The sequence below is a fragment of the Mesoplodon mirus genome (assembly GCF_964341445.2).
Source record: "Mesoplodon mirus genome assembly, chromosome: 2".
Lineage (NCBI taxonomy): Eukaryota > Metazoa > Chordata > Mammalia > Artiodactyla > Ziphiidae > Mesoplodon > Mesoplodon mirus.
This window is the reverse complement of record NC_138977.1, coordinates 222,213,263-222,229,954: the sequence shown is the minus strand read 5'-3', so window position 1 is coordinate 222,229,954 and position 16,692 is coordinate 222,213,263. Positions and strand designations below refer to the sequence as shown.

The 16,692-nt window shown below is 39.0% G+C and overlaps 1 protein-coding gene across 2 annotated transcripts in view; it reads right to left on the bottom strand.

The window, feature by feature from the left end:
* Positions 1–1,700: 1,700 nt before the first annotated feature.
* Positions 1,701–16,692, bottom strand: part of ACADSB (acyl-CoA dehydrogenase short/branched chain) — a 39,154-nt gene continuing 24,162 nt past the window's right edge. The window contains exons 4-11 of one of the 2 annotated variants that reach the window (XM_082631965.1): positions 15,619–15,825; positions 14,897–15,067; positions 13,449–13,574; positions 12,168–12,260; positions 8,934–9,023; positions 7,877–8,014; positions 5,427–5,526; positions 1,702–4,696 (exon numbers count right to left, since the gene is read on the bottom strand). In XM_082631965.1, coding sequence (XP_082488091.1) covers positions 4,626–4,696; positions 5,427–5,526; positions 7,877–8,014; positions 8,934–9,023; positions 12,168–12,260; positions 13,449–13,574; positions 14,897–15,067; positions 15,619–15,825 — 996 coding nt within the window. In that variant the 3' untranslated portion in view covers positions 1,702–4,625. Of the gene's footprint in view, positions 4,697–5,426; positions 5,527–7,876; positions 8,015–8,933; positions 9,024–12,167; positions 12,261–13,448; positions 13,575–14,896; positions 15,068–15,618; positions 15,826–16,692 lie in introns of both variants that reach the window. The other variant, XM_082631966.1, reaches the window with a different exon arrangement.

Below are 16,692 nucleotides of genomic sequence, written 5' to 3'. Positions count from 1 at the left end.
TCTTTTTCTTTCTCTTTATCGCAACTTTCCTGTGCTGCTTTTTTTTAGGTGTTTCTAACGTTATGTAGCTGGGATTTAAATTTTCCTTTTGTGCCATCTTGATATCTTTTATTTCTAACATTTGAGTTTAACCCATTTATACCTATAAGTCCTACTATGTTTGGCTATATTCCTGCCTTACTATGTTTTACACTTACCATGATTTCTTTGAAAAAAAAAGTTTTGTAAAGTTAGGTTTTTTTCCCTTTATAATGTGGGCTATCCATACAAGTGATGGCAAATCAAACATCCTAGAGCCACCCACTCAGATTTGCATCCTGCTTGTCTTTCTTCCTACCTCAGGGCGGCTTTTTGATGGCTGTGATGGAGATGATTTTTTTTCGTGGGGGGGTATTTCCGTAGTTCCCTTTTCAATACTTTTCTCATCCCTCTACTGCAGCGGTCCCCAGCTTTTTTGGCACCAGGGACTGGTTTCGTGGAAGACAATTTTTCCACGGACGGGGGGTGGGGGATGATTCGAGTGCATTACATTTACTGTGCACTTTATTTCTATTATTATTACATTGTAATATATAATGAAATAATTACAGAACTCACCATAATACTGACAGGAGGTGGAGCTCAGGCGGTAATGCGAGCAATGGGGAGTGGCTATAAATACAGAGGAAGCTTTGCTCGCTCACCTGCCACTCCCCCCGTGCTGTGCGGCCCTGTTCCTAACAGACCAAGGACAGGTATCGTCCATGGCCCAGGGGTTGGGGACCCCTGCTCTACTCATCTTCCTACTGCCCTATCCACCTACGCTCCCATTCTTCCTCTGAGAACACAGATGATCCCACCATACCTATTTATTTCTTTTACAGGCCACGCTCTCAGCTAGCTTCTCTGCTTGAAAAGATCTGAAACAATCCCTGAAGAATTATTAGCTAATAAAGGGCTAGTTGGCAGTGGCATTTTACTGGAAGACTCCTGAAAATTAACAAACCTTAAAGACCCAAAGGAATGAATCTGGGAGGGCCTTCATCAGCCAGACTGCCCATGTTTGAATCACTTCTGTCATGTATCAATAAGCAATTTATTTCCCTCTTCATGCCTCAGTCTCCTTGCCTTTACAATGGGCTAACAAGAGCGCCTACTCTATAGGGCTGTGAGTTACTACGTGTCAAGAGCATAGAATAATGGCTGGCACATGATAAGAGCTCAAGAGAGCTTAGTGCTATGTTTATCATTCTAACAGATCTAAAGAAATAATTTTGCATAGGGTTGGCCTTGCTGGTTTTCTATGTGTGAGGATACACCAATGAGAACAGAAAAAAGACACCTGACATAAATACATTTCGATAAGAATCTGGTCTTACTCATCTTTGCATGGCAGCTTGGAGTCCATAGCACCTTGGGCCCCTGGTCACAGCGACTGCTCGGCCCAGGTCACTGAATGACAAATGAAAACAGGGACAAATATCTAGATTTCTAAAATAATGTAGGAAATAATGGGGAACAGATAGGCTGAAATCTCCTATAAGGTTAGACAATAGCGTATTACTGAGTAAAATGTTCAACGATATAAAATTTCCAGAGGTACTACTATAAACATGAGCATAAATATCAGCTAAATAAGAGCTATACTGTGAAGATGTGCTCCAAAGAGGTGACCTCTCTATTGAAGAGCTGCTTATTTTGTTTTTTAAAAAAAGGGAGTCCCTTTGGTAACATTTTATTTAGCATCAAGAATTTAAAGTTAAATTATAAGACCTCTTCCCTGAAAACAAACAAAATTGGTTTACATGAGAGTCAAGCTATCAGCTTGGTAAACAGAGGTGTTGTGTCTATCTTGCAGGAAGGTTACATTATTTTCTTACTTCTGTATGTATAACAAACAATTTTGCTTTATTAGAGTAGCAAAAGTCTCCAGTTCGTGCTTTATTTTTTCATTCTCCATAGAATACTGACTTTGTAACACGGACTACAGTCTGATACGTACCATTACAACAAAAGTTTCACTTTATGAAAGATCAGCAAAAATACATCAGCAAGGATATAACTAGTGCATTTACTAAAACACATCATAGTCATAAAACCAAGTGGTCACACATAATAATCTTTACATTTGACATACCAGCTACATCCTTGGAGAGCCAGTGTGTTTGGCAGGTGATTAATATATGTAAGTAACGATACTGATCAATCTTAACACTTCTGAAGTGTTAATTTTTTATCAGTCAAACCTAAACTAAATCAATAGAGTCTTGAAACATAACAAGGATGAAATCCAAACTTTGTTGAACAGAGACAGTAGTTAACGGTAGGACGAGCACGGAATGGGGACCCAGTACGTGTGGACCCTTGTCTTATCTTTGGCCCTGGATGGATGACCTTGGGCAAGTATCCTGGGCTGTATGAATCCTTCACTCTTAAATGAGAGAGTTGGCTGGATGGTTCTCTAAACTCTTTCTAGATTTCGCTTTCTATAATTCTACAATCTTTGACACCAATTCATTTTTGTGTTGTAAAGTGAAACGTCTAACAATACTACCTTGGCAGTTGGGTTGAGTCCAGCTCTGCCACACAAACACGACTTGTTGCTTGTGTTCAAGTCTCTTCCTTCTGAGCCCCATGATGGCCCTATCATCAAATTAACAAACAGTAGTGACAGGCTTCAGGAGGTAAACAAGCTTGTCCTCCACGAGACACAAACTCAAGACCCCCAAAGTCATGGTTATTAAGAAAAGCTATAATGGGAGAACTATGGGGAAAACCCACAACATCCTCTTTGGTAAATGGTACAACACAATTCACTAATAGAAGAAGGCAGGTACAGATATTAATTACAATACATAATAAATTTTAATTTATTTGGGAACCTGCACAAAAAATATATACACAATTAGAACTGTATCAATATGAACTATAAATTCAAGGTCTAGATGTACACGGGAGCCTCTCTCATGCTAATCTGAAAGCGGCTTATTGTAGTTTCACGTGTTTGTAACTCTACAGGAGGAAGCTGGGATTCTTTTTACTAACGTTGGCTTCTATTCCGTCATCTGAAAAGTCCACCTCTCTCACATAATCACAGAAATTAAAGATGTCCAAGCCCCCCTTTAGGGCATTTCCTCCATCCCCTACTTTCCTTATCAGATTACTGTCTTTTTGTTCTAAAACACTGAATGACTGGCTTCCATCAGCCCTATCTGAAAATCAAGTAGACTTTATCTCTTTTGATCTAAGGTCTAAATTTGTCCGTATTTCTTCCTAATATTTTAATGTAATTCCTATCTCAATTGTATTTACACAGTTCTGAATATTTAACTATGGTATCCATTATAGAAATTAATTCAATGAACATGAACGCACAAAGCAAAATTACTTTGAAAATGTCAAGTTTTCTTAATAAACATTATCCTTTCATTAAAGTACTAAAGTGCTTCCCTTTTGACAGCAGTGATTACTTTAAGCAACTGTATGAGCCTTGAAACATTTTTCAACATCTCTAACCCATGCCCCCTTCCAGAAAATATAAAACACTCACCCTTCACTGTCCTCCTCCCTCCTGAGGGGACTGAGGACCTGTACCCTACAAGGTCTCTCTGATTGAGAATCCCTGATACTGAAGAAATGGCATCGCCAGCCGTATATTATGTTGAGCTTTGCCTTTCCATAATTTGACTGTAAAACAACAGATTTATTTTTGCCTTCCCAGAAATGTCACGTTTTATATTACCAAATATGCTTTTCGAACTCCACACTCCCTTCTATCCCTCATTCCTTACAAGATTGTAGTACACTTCTTTATGGGGACAAGACATCTCCTCTTGAGAATCACTGAACCAAAATATAATTTCTGAATTACTATTCATGATAAAGCTCAATAACTAAGTTTGAGAAAACAGTATTCAATTTAAAGACAGAAAAAATGAATATTACAATATTGAGTATATTCTAATTATTAAACCAAATTATTTAAACTTCATACTTGAAAACTAACGTAGAGACTTGTTTTTAAAATGATCTACTGAAACCATAATGAAACCCACCTTTCATACTGGTCAATTATAGTAACAAATTATATTGCTTTCCTTTGTTGAAATGCTTTCTTTGATTATATAAACTACAGAGTTATACCCTCATTTTCCACCCAGTTTCAGATATTCAGAACTAAAACTTTTAGATTTTTCTAAATAAATTTTTATCAGTTGCATCCTAGTTTAGCACCTTAGAATCGAATCTATTTCTTCTATAGAATTGCCAACTCTCACAAACGTCTCTCTGACTGATGCACAATGACAGGGATATAAAGTACCCATGTCTGCAAGAAATACTTACATTGTCTTTATTTTTCGAAATTCTAATAGAGTGAAATTCTATATACCCTGAAGCTAAAATGATAATGCATATAGAGTTTTAAAAATAGTTTTGGAGAAAATATGGATGTATTTCTTCCCAAAATTTAAAAATGATTTTCTGAGCCTAAGTTAAGCAGATTGGAAAGAGGAGACAGGAAAGGTCTACCTCCAGGTCCAAGGTGAAGGGCCTAAATAAAATCATTCAATGCAGCCCCCAACAAGGCACAATAGTTTAAAATTTTACACGAGTGACACCAGGGAGGGGTCCCACTCCCGTGGCTGTCAGTATTCTGAATCTATGCGCCTTGCAATGGTGTTCAGCTGGATATTTGAAGTTCCTTCATATATTGTACCTTAAACAAAGGGGAGAAAAGGAACAATTAGGAGTGGAGCTATGGTTAAGAGTCTATGCAAGAAACAGCTCTGCAAACATTACCTCTGCATTTACTGTAAAACTTTACCAGGAATAGTGTCCAATGTCCCCTGAATATGGTACTATTTGACAAGGTAATTCTGCCTAAGAGATAACAATTTTCTATTTGGTTTACAGATTTCCAGAATCAGTATTAAACAGTTGGAAGTTTTTTGTTCCTAAACTATCAACACACAAGCCTGGATGGTTCCTCAGGAACAGGCAGCTTTCATAACTGCTGTTTCTATTTTCCCACCTGGCAGTGGAGCAGCAGAATGCTCAGGCTTGGGTAGGCACTTAGTGTCCAAAATTAGAACTGAGCTTCAAACAACAGCATTAAACTAATAGAAAATATTAACATTTTTAGTAAAAGAAAAATTAAGACAGTAGATTTTGTTGTGGTTTTACTGAAAAGCCTTCAGAGGCCTTGAGGCATTTAAAAAGGAAATTTGATGTTTTAAAAATATATATATAAAAATCTATTTTTTTGAAGGAAGAAGTAGGGGAAAATAACCCAGCCACAAGAAAAGGAGAGCCAATAAACGTAATAACTGAAGAGATTAAAATTGCCTTTGCCTACGTACCAGTAATAAAAAAAATCAAACAGATACAACAGCCTAAAACACCTACAGAGTCAAATAAAACAAAATAAATGTAAAAACTCTGTTTACCAATCTTCGCATCTCGGAAGTATTTTTCCACAGGGTAATTTTTGGTGTAGCCTACTCCTCCCATCCACTCGATACATTTGCCAGTTATTAGGCCCGCAATCTACCAAAAAGCAGCAGCAAATCACATGTTGAAGCCACATAACTTATGCATTACAAACACTCTTGTAGAATATTCTTAGTAACATGGATTCACTGTTATTGGCAGTTGGAAGGATTGATGTCGTTTTATAAATTAGCATTTCTCCTTAGTCCCATTCTCTATACATACATTTATGTAAAATATCCTATTAGTTCACAAAATTCTTATTTTCTTAAGAAAATTAGGGTATTTGTTTAGACTCATACTTGTCGACAGGTATCATTTACTCAGCAAATGTTAATCAAGGGCCTTCTTATGTCACCCACTCTGCCAGCCACAATGGTGAGGGGTGGCCAGTCACTCACTGCCCTTTTGGTCCTGCTGGTCATTCAGAGAGACAGACATTGAATCGCAATCACTGAAACTGAAAAACTGTATGGGGCAAGACAAGAGCCTGCTAGGGAAGCTGCCATGACTTAGATGGGGGATAGGTGAGGAAATTACAGCCTTGCTGAGAACTAAAGGATGAGTTAGGGGACATTTCAAGCTGAGGAATGACACGTGGAAAGGCTCCAAGGGGAAAATGGGTTCGTCAGCCTCAAGGGCCTGAGGACCAATGGGCTGGGATCGGGGTGACCTGTAAAAAGGGAACTGGGGGCAGGCAGGCCGCACATGATGGTGAGCAGTTTGAATAACGTACTGGCCCCCAAAGATGTCCACAGGAGAATCCCCAGAAAGTGTAAATGTTCATCACCTACATGGCATAGAGACTTGCAGGTGTGATTAAGTTAAGAACCTTGCGATGGGGTGATGATCCCAGACTATCTGGGTGGGTCTCGTGTAATCCCAAGGATCCTTATAAAGGAAAGAGGGAGGCAGAGAAGATGATGTGACCATGGAAACAGAAAGCAGTCAGATCTGAACACCCTACACTATTGGCTCTGAAGACGGAGGGAGGGGCTATGAGTCCAAGAAACAGAGTTGGCTCTAGAAGCTGGAAAAGAAAAGGAAATGGATTCTCCCCTAGAGCCTCCAGAAAGGCAGCTCTGCTGACACGTTAATTTTATCCCAGTGAGACTCATTTCAGACGTCTCACCTCCAGAGCTGTGAGATAATAGAATTGTACTGTCTCAGGCCACTAAATTTTTGGTAATTTGTTAAAAGTAGCAATAGGAAACGAATAAAAAGGTCCCATTTGTTGTGAGGAGCCACTGAAGGGTTTAAAGCTGGAGAGTGGCATGACCTCACAGATACCTTGAAAAGGGACACTGGATGGGAGAAAGCAACAGGGGAAAACAAGAGGTTAGAAGGTGACTCCAGTGGTTTGGTAAAGAAATGGCACAGCTTGGACTAGACAGGTGGCAGTATGAAGGGAGAGAAAAACAAATTAAAGAAATATTTAGGGGGCTTCCCTGGTGGCGCAGTGGTTGAGAGTCCGCCTGACGATGCAGGGGACGCGGGTTCGTGCCCCGGTCCGGGAAGATCCCACATGCCGCGGAGCGGCTAGGGGACGCGGGTTCGTGCCCCGGTCCGGGAAGATCCCACATGCCGCGGAGCGGCTAGGCCCGTGAGCCATGGCTGCTGAGCCTGCACGTCCGGAGCCTGTGCTCTGCAACGGGAGAGGCCACAACAGTGAGAGGCCCGCGTTCTGCAAAAAAAAAAAAAAAAAAAAAAAAAGAAATATTTAGGGGGTTGAATCCTCAAAACTGAGGATGGATTCAACTGGGGGATGAGGGAAAGGAGGGCGTCAAGCGGACTCAGGTTTGCGACTGGGGTTGGGGGGAGGTAGGTAGGTAAAGCAGAAGCGGGATCTATTAGTCTGGAACTCAGAAGGGAGGCTGAGGCAGAAGATTAAATCTGAGGGCTGAAGAGGTTAAATAAATATTTGAAGCCAGGGAATGACTAAGACATACTGCCGAAGCTGGGAGAGAGCAGCCCAGTGATGAGGCTAAGTTTCCACCGAAGTCCAGTGTGTTACATGTAGAATGCATATGCATGAGCGGGAAGCATCAACACATGGACAGTCCCTTCTTGGGCATTTTTATTTCACATTATCTCCAGGGCATTCACTTCCTCCCAACCATCGTTCAGCTGAGGCTCATCCAGGGATTTACGGTGGGCCTTCTGCCTGAATGGAGTGCCCCGGTCGCCACCTAAGAGCCTATGAAAACATGGAGACCTCACAGAATCAAAGCACCTCCCTATGGAAGCTTTACTTTTTTGCATTTCTGGTGCAGAAACTAGAAAGTTCATGTTATTTTACTTGAAAAACAAATGCGTAACCAACATTTCTAAATGAAGAGGTTAATAAATAAATATCTTTAAAAAAATAAAAAGACTGACATTTTTTTTTCTTTTTTTTTTTTTTTACCTCTGATGCATAGTACTTGGCCATAGATGATTCTTTAATGAATGGCCTTCCAGCTTCTAAAAGCCTTGCAGCGTTGTATGTGAGTAATCTTGCAGCTTCTAGCTGGGTGGCCATGTGAGCCACTTGGTGTTGGAGCCCCTGTAACATTCAGGCCCAAGGTAGAGAACTGTGATTTCCGAAAACAGCTCATTGTCAAAGTCCTGCCTGGATGTGGAACACTGACAGATTCAAAATATACCCGTCCAAAAATTCACATTCATTGCGCAAGAATAGTTTAAAATCTGCAATCTAAAATAAACCACTACAGGGACCTCCCTGGCGGTCCAGAGGTTAAGACTCCGCGCTCCCAATGCAGGGGGCCCGGGTTTGATCCCTGGTCGGGGAACTAAGATCCCACATGCCGCAACTTCTGAGCTGGCGCACCGCAACGAAGACCCAGCGCAGCCACAATAAATGAGTGAAAGAATGAATAAATAAATAAATAATAAAATAAACCACTACGTGTATTGCTTCTTTAAAAAATTTCAAAGTTCAGGTAATTGATAACTGCCAAGATTTAAAAAATAAATGATCATAGAATTAGGTTTAAAATTTTGACTTATTTTTAACAATGTGTCAAATACTTAAAACATTTACCTGATTCTGAATCTCCCTAGACGGTACAGCGTGTTATCTTTATTTTACAGATGAGGCAGTTGAGGTTTGGAGAGGTGAGGTAACTAAAGCTAGTAATAGTAAGACAAAGAACCAGGATTTAAACCCAGGAAGTCTGACTACAGACCCCATGCCCTGGAACTCTGAAGCAGTGAGGAGGCAGCTCCCAAGTGCTCACCAAGGTATCCTGCATCATGCCATAGCCAGGCCTCAAGGACTATTGCTCTGCCCTTGGAGAAGGTCAAGGCAAGCACAAGTATATGCACCAAGATCTATTCCTTTCACTCTGTGCCTCTCCCATTAAAATCCCCGAGGGGATTCCCTTACAGCTTTGTAACGAAGCTCTTCATTAATGGGAAGAGGGAGAGCACGGCACTGTAGAAAGATGGTAATAATTATATACCTGAAAATCAAATATTCTTTTGCCAAATTGTTCCCTTTCTTTAATATATGGAATAGTGTAGTCAAAACATCCTTGAGCCAGTCCCAGCATCTGTTAAAAAAAAAAATCAGAATTTCTTATTTTTTATAAGTTTATGCTCTTAATTATTCAAGTTATGAAGTTATTCAAGTTATGAATGCTTTTTACAGCCAAATTGAAAAGTTGGGGTAGGGAAAGGACTAGAGATACCGAGATGGTGAGGTCTAACATTAATGACCTTCATCCACTGCATTTATAGAACTTAAGTTCTAGTAATTGGGAGAAAATTTGAGTAATTTCCTGTGAAGAAGAGCACATTTGATTCCAGGAGCTAAATCTCCTGGTGTGGCTGTGCTCATGCACCCAGGTTACTTTTTGGGATTCTTCTCCCTTAGGCTTGAGTCTCCAGGCACCAAGTGAGCCTCAGAAATTTTGTTCAAAGACTGGCCTCAAAGACTAGAGTAGCTGCCTCTAGTCCTTCTAGAAGTCAAGTGTGCAAGGTCATTTCTGGTCTTCTTTTGTATATGCTCAGGATTAACAAAGAGTTTTGGTGGGTAGGGAGGGCATCAGAACATAAAAGAGCAGCGTTTCTCAACCCTGGCAGCACATGAGAATCATCTCGGGGAGCTCAATAATGGGGGGTGGGTGAGTGTGGCCTAAACACCAGCATTCTAAAAACTCTTTAATGTTTTAATGCACAGCTAGAGTTGAGGATAACTGCACAGAGGAACTGGTAAAAACATCAGTTCATACATTTCAAGAACTAATCAGGATGTGGTGACAGTTTTAGCTGGACGGTCTCATTGCAAACTAATCTCCGTAACAATTGAATGACTCAAGCTTAGAAATTGTTTCTAAATTCTAACACTAGGTAGCCATTAAATCACTATCTAATTACAGATGGCCAAGAGGCACATGAAAAGCTGCTCAACATCACTAATGCAAATCAAAACTACAATGAGATATCACCTCACATCGGTTGGAATGGGCATCATCAGAAAATCTACAAACAACAAATGCTGGAGAGGGTGTGGAGAAAAGGGAACCGTCTTGCGCTGTTGGTGGGAATGTAAATTGATACAGCCACTATGGAGAACAGTATGGATGTTCCTTAGTAAACTAAAAATAGAAGTACTGTGTGACCCAGCAATCCCACTCCTGGGCATATACCCAGAGAAAACCATAGTTCAAAAAGACACGTGCACCCCATGTTCATTGCAGCACTATTTACAATAGCCAGGTCATGGAAGCAAGCTAAATGCCCATCGACAGATGAATGGATAAAGAAGATGTGGTACATACATACAATGGAATATTACTCAGCCATAAAAAGGAACGAAATTGGGTCATTTGTAGAGAGGTGGATGGACCTAGAGACTGTCATACAGAGTGAAGTAAGTCAGAAAGAGAAAAACAAATATTGTACATTAACACATATATGTGGAATCTAGAAAAATGGTACCGATGAACTGGTTTGCAAGGCAGAAATAGAGACACAGATGTATGTAGAGAACAAATGTAAGGACAGCAAGGGTGGAAAGGGGAGGGTGGTGGTGGGATGAACTGGGAGATTGGGATTGACATGTATATACTAATATGTATTAAATAGATAACTAATAAAAAAATCACTATCTAATTATGCCAAACCATGTAGGTTTTAGAAAAAGGAAAAGAAAAATCAATGGTTAAAGCTTTTGGGGGATATGCCCACAAACTTATCAATATTTCATTAGTGTTCATTCAAATTTTCCTTTAGCCTTTTATTTTGAACTTTCTGGAGAATGGAATATTACGTTAAAAACTAAAGGACAAAACCCCAAAAGTAAATTAAGGTGAGACAGCGACTCACTGCACTTTTGGCTATGAGAGAAGATAATGTCATTAAACCCTTATAACTAAAGTTTACAATATGCCAACAATATGGTATATTGACACAAAAACCGTAATTATCAGTTGTCAATCAAAACAGGCTTTTCCAAAACAGTGTAAAATGTTTTCACTATAAATACTGAAAAACTAAATTCTTTACAACTACAGAGTCTTGAGGTTGGATGCCTCCAGTTCACTGTTACATGTGCCTCTTTCTCCAAAAAGCATCCACAGTATTAACCAAGAAATAATAACTATCAGACTTTACCTTTTTCTCTCTTTTTTTCTGACCTTAACTTTTAATTAGGTTAAAAGATAACTTGGAGTAATTAGACTAAAGCCCAGGCTGTGCGTTTACTGCCAGACATCTATATTATTTACAGGTCTGGGAACAAGGAAATCCAGTGTTGTAGTTTTTAATGTCATATCTGATGAAGTTGAATCACAGAAAAACTTTAAAAAGAACAGATAAGCCAGATCTCTTTACTGACCTATTATCTAGTTTTGTGGGAAACATGGGTTAAGTTTTGATCTGAGAATACTTTGTTAGCAAATTAACAGCAGCAAAAAAAAAAAAAAAAGAAAAAAAACCTAGAGTACAATTACAATTTAAATACTCCAAAGAGATAATATATGCAACATCTTCAAAATCTAAAAGCTGTAAGTTTTTGAATTTTGGATACTCATTGATTAAAAATAAATACATTACAAAAATGAAATAATTCATAATAAAACCAAAGACTTTATTCATTTTGTGATTCTAGAAAATAACTGATATCACCTAATAGAAAAATTTAATATGCTATAAGGGCAAATTTGGTAAAAAATTGAATAGTTTTCATCATACGTATCTGTTTAATTGTTGCCATTTTGAGTGCCATATCAAAAAAATTGTCTGATTTTCACATGCAAAACACTAAGCAACAAATCTTTTATTATCTATAGAGACTCTTACTACACAATAGAATGTTACTTATTCTTAATTTTAAAAATTTCAGAATGAATCACATACTTTGAAAAGTTGATTTAAAAAAATACCACATTTAATCTATAATGTACTTAAGAAGTTATCGAGCCAGGTATTAGATAATACTTTAATGCTCTCAAAGCAGAAAAACTGTTACCACTAAGCCATTGTTTGGTTCTCAGGACATTATATAATTGACCAAAGTGGAATTTTAAAGAAATCACAGCCAGAAGCTATTCTTTTACCTCATGGAAGGGAAGGGTGCCATCTTGTGTTCACAAGCTTTCAAATACTCATTGGTTTTACTGCAATTTTTTCTTTTTACATTTTAATTGACTGTGTGTGGAAGAGTCAAGTTAAAGGGCTAAAATTTGACTTACCTGTGCAGCAATTCCTATTCTACTTTCATTAAGACCCCCGATGGCGTACTTATAGCCATGTCCAACTTGTCCCAGGATATTGGCTTCTGGAACCTGAAAAGAAAAACGTGCAGTTATTTCCCAATTTAATTCAACATAATTCATTTTGGTAATATATTTTTTAATGCACATATACTCCCAATTTCTGTGATAATTCTCTAGCATGGTACTTATTAAACTCCAAAGAAATTATCTGCTATGTCTCTGTCTTCCTCTAAACTGTTTCCCACATGCTCTCAGAAGGATAGGACTCAAGTCCATGCTGTTCACTATTGCATCCTCCAGAGCCCAGCACAGACGTTCAGTGAATCTAGAAAAATGAAATCTCATACAATTAATCAATAACATAAATGAGTAACAATTTTCCCCAAACACTTATCTGTATGCTACAATGTAAGATAAAATATAAGGAATAGCAGAAAACATGTAAGGGTAGTAAACCTTTCTTCTGTTGAGACTATTATCACAACAAAAATCAGCTGAGGGCCGTGTGCTTGTGTGTGTGTGTACACACAGGCATGTGTACCAAACAGAAAGGAGGAGAGAAGAAATACATAAAACTATTCAACGGTTTACTTGAAAAAAGATCTAGACTAGGTAATTTTAGAAAATACACTTAGCTTCTTAATATGGGCAGTTAGGAGAGAGAGTGGGCAGAATGGAGAAAGAAAAGGGAAATTAGGAGAAGAAAGACAGTTGGGGTGCAGTAGTGAGGCTCACAGGACATCCATAAGGACACCCCATGGGCACACACACAATCACCAATGAGCAAAAAGGTCACAATCTAATGAGTGGTAGAAAATCCATCACATCCTGTCCGACCTATGTAAAGTTCTAAAGCACAGCATTCTAGTTATCTTTTCCTCGTTTTTTTTTAAGACTCAACTCTAAACTGTGGGCGCTGCCTGGCTGTTTTCCACTCTCACTGGGCAACACCCCCATCTTGTGGCCTTGCTGGGCCGACACCACACTCCTCGGAAGCTATGTGTGATGCGCAAGTACCAGGTTCATGAAGTATAAATGAGATTAATCCTCGGGCTGGCTCTTGAGGCCAGCTGCTGGGCAGACAGGTTGCCACCTCTGGCCTAAACTCTCGTGGGAAGTACATTTAGGTCATAACCTAACCTAAGATCATCGTTCAAGAGTTTTACAAAGTACTCTCCTATGCACGCCTAATAGTGCGACGCCTTTCTCGCACAGCTATACTTCCAGGCAAAGCCATTCCACATCTAGGATACCCACCTTGACATTTTCAAACGTTAATGGGCAGGTAGAAGAAGCTCTGATTCCCATTTTGTTCTCTGTTTTCCCTATATGAAGGCCCTCAGTATCACGATCTACCAAGAAGCAGGTAATTCCTTTATACCCCTGAAATGAAGATTTAAAATGCTATAACCACTTTGACTGATAAGATCCCTTGTTTCCAGAGTTCAAAGTAAACAGAAAATGAAAAACAAACCTTAGGGACTTCCCTGGTGGTCTACTGCTTAAGAATCCGCCTGTCAATGCAGGGGACATGGGTTCGAGCCCTGGTCTGGGAAGATCCTACATGCCGCAGAGCAACTAAGCCCATACACCACAACTACCAAGCCCACGCTCTACAGCCCGTGAGCCGCAACTACTGAGCCCGCGTGCTGCAACTACTGAAGCCCGTGCGCCTAGAGCCTGGGCTCCGCAACAAGACAAGCCACCGCAATGAGAAGCCCACTCACCACAACAAAGAGTAGCCCCCGCTCGCCGCAACTAGAGAAAGCCCACGCGCAGCGACAAAGACCCAGTGCAGCAAAAAAACAAAAAACAAAGCAAAACAGACTTTAGCAGTAAGTACTAATGGACTCAGAATTACAACATGTGTATTATGAAACAAGAAGTATGGGAGGGCATTAGGTTCAAAATCAAGAACCTTACTATTTATTTTACTCTTTCAGAAACCATTGTGGCTATTAAAATTATTAAGTGACACTAAAGTATTATATGATGAATTCCACATTTTAAATTTAATTTTATTACATATTTTATTTATTTATTATTATTATTATTATTTTTTGCGATACACGGGCCTCTCACTATTGTGGCCTCTCCCATTGCAGAGCACAGGCTCCGGACGCGCAGGCTCAGCGGCCATGGCTCACGAGCCCAGCCGCTCCGCAGCACGTGGGATCCTCCCGGACCAGGCCACGAACCCGTGTCCCCTGCATCGGCAGGCGGACTCTCAACCACTGCGCCACCAGGGAAGCCCCCATTACATATTTTAGTTTTAAAATTTAATTCAATTAAATGCTACACTAGACAAAAAACACAAGATATCTTTATCATTTTGCTATATGTCTATTTTCCAACTGAATAAAACATTTTTAAAAATAAATGTACTATTAAATAGGTAAATTCTTCATTATTAAATAGAAAATCTGAAATTCTACCAAATTTAAGATTAGCCTCCTATGTAACAGATTAGGAGATTAATTAAATGGTCTTCCATGTAGCTAATGTTTATTCATGTTAATTGTAATATTTATTTTAGGATATTAGTAAATCAGAGGATGAAAAGATGTCAGTTGTTTAACCCTTTCAGTACTGAGGAGAATGAAGAATTTAAGACTAAGTCCTAAAAAGGAAATGGAAGTAGGAAAAAAGAAATGAAGAGAAAAGATTAGGAGGGAAACGGGGAGCAGCTTTGTTTTCAAACTTACAAGAGTAAGGTCTACATTTGCCATCACCAAGAAGAGCCCAGCATCCTTGGCATTGCTAATCCACATCTTTGACCCGTTGATGACATAATAATTTCCCTTTTTATCAGCTTTGGTCTTCAAAGCAAATGAATCGCTACCTGCTCCAGCTTCTGAAAGGCAGAAACTTCCTATCTACACATGCAAAGAAAAAATTCCAAATTAATACCTATATTTATACTTTGCATAACAAATACCCACTTACAGCAAAATAAACATTTGAAAATCAAACTTTTAGCTACTTCTAAAAGCCTGTACATATCAAAATAGTAATGGTATTCTGACAGTATTATTTTCCAAACTATACCCCACTATTTGTCTAAGGCAGAGTTAAAGACCTAAGCACACATATTCAATGTTAAGTTTAATTAAATTGGTTTTCATAATTACAGGAGAAAGACATCTCAGTGTAAATGAAACTACCAACAAAGGTATTAGACAATATAATTGGGACCAAAAAAGAAATAATTTTATTGTCCAATGATAATTCCCTAAATTTCCAAGTGGCAAATGAGAGGCAGAGTGTATTTTTCTAGTAGCATTAATTTATTGAGCATTGCTTGAGTTATTAATGGTGCTGTGTTGTGGTCCTGAATAGAAAAGCCAACACTGCGGCTGCTTTTCTCCTGAAAATATCCTATATTTAGAAAAGATCAGATCCATTTCAATAACTCATCTCAACTCACTTGTTCTGTCGCTAGCTTGGGCAAATAGATAGACTTCTGTTCTTCTGTTCCGTATTTTCCAATTAGCCTGTTAATTATTGTGTTCTGGATGTCACATACCAGAGCCACAGACGCATCAACTTTGGCTAATTCCTCTATCACTAGGACAGAGGAAAAAAATGAAGCTCCTGTTCCTCCATACTTGGTGTCAATTTCAATACCCATCAACTAAAGGAAAAATAAGGAAACACAGATTAAGAAAGTTATTTTTATATGGGACAATTCCTTGCAAGAACAAGTTCAAAAATAATTTGTAACCACATCAGCTTAATTTAAAAATTCTATATGTATATCTTTCTTTTATTTGGTATGGCTCTTTCACTCTAAGTAACAAAAAAATCTATAACAGAAACTAAATATATTTGCAAAGGATAAAATTACATGCTAGAACTATCTATTTGTTTCCTTTTGGGATCTAAAAAACAAGAATAAGAGAGGTAAAATGCTTTGAAGGATACTGGAATGGAATAGTGAGAATGTATATAATTAGGAAACTGAAGAAAGCAGTGGAATATCTAGTTTCATTTAGCGTAATCTCTTTGAGTCAACCCCCCACCTTGACTCTTTCAGCCGAGATAATAATTGAATGACCATTCCTTTTGCACCATTTTAGCAAGTCCAGATGGTTAGCAGACCACATGTGGTGGTGTTTCCTACAACCACACTAGACAAGGCCCAGGTGCCTGGTAAACATGGCCAAATACTGGTCAAGGCTTTCCAGTAACTGCCTGACTGTTCAGTAACCAGTCCTAAGTCTGGAACATGAAACGTCCGTAACACTCCATTTTTAAGTGTCCTCATTTCAGAAGGAGAATGTGTGCACACGTAATTCAAGACCCAAAGCTGTGAACAGGTAAAAGGGCAACGCTTCTTCCTATCCTCTCCAGGCACTCTAGAGTCACACGCACTACAGCCAGGGTGTGGCTGTTATATCCTAAGCTGATGGGAAACTTAGCTGATATGAAGTTAGAACCACATGGGGGAGGACAGAAAGGCTGAGAGAACCAGAAATGATGTCCTATGAGGAAGAATTCA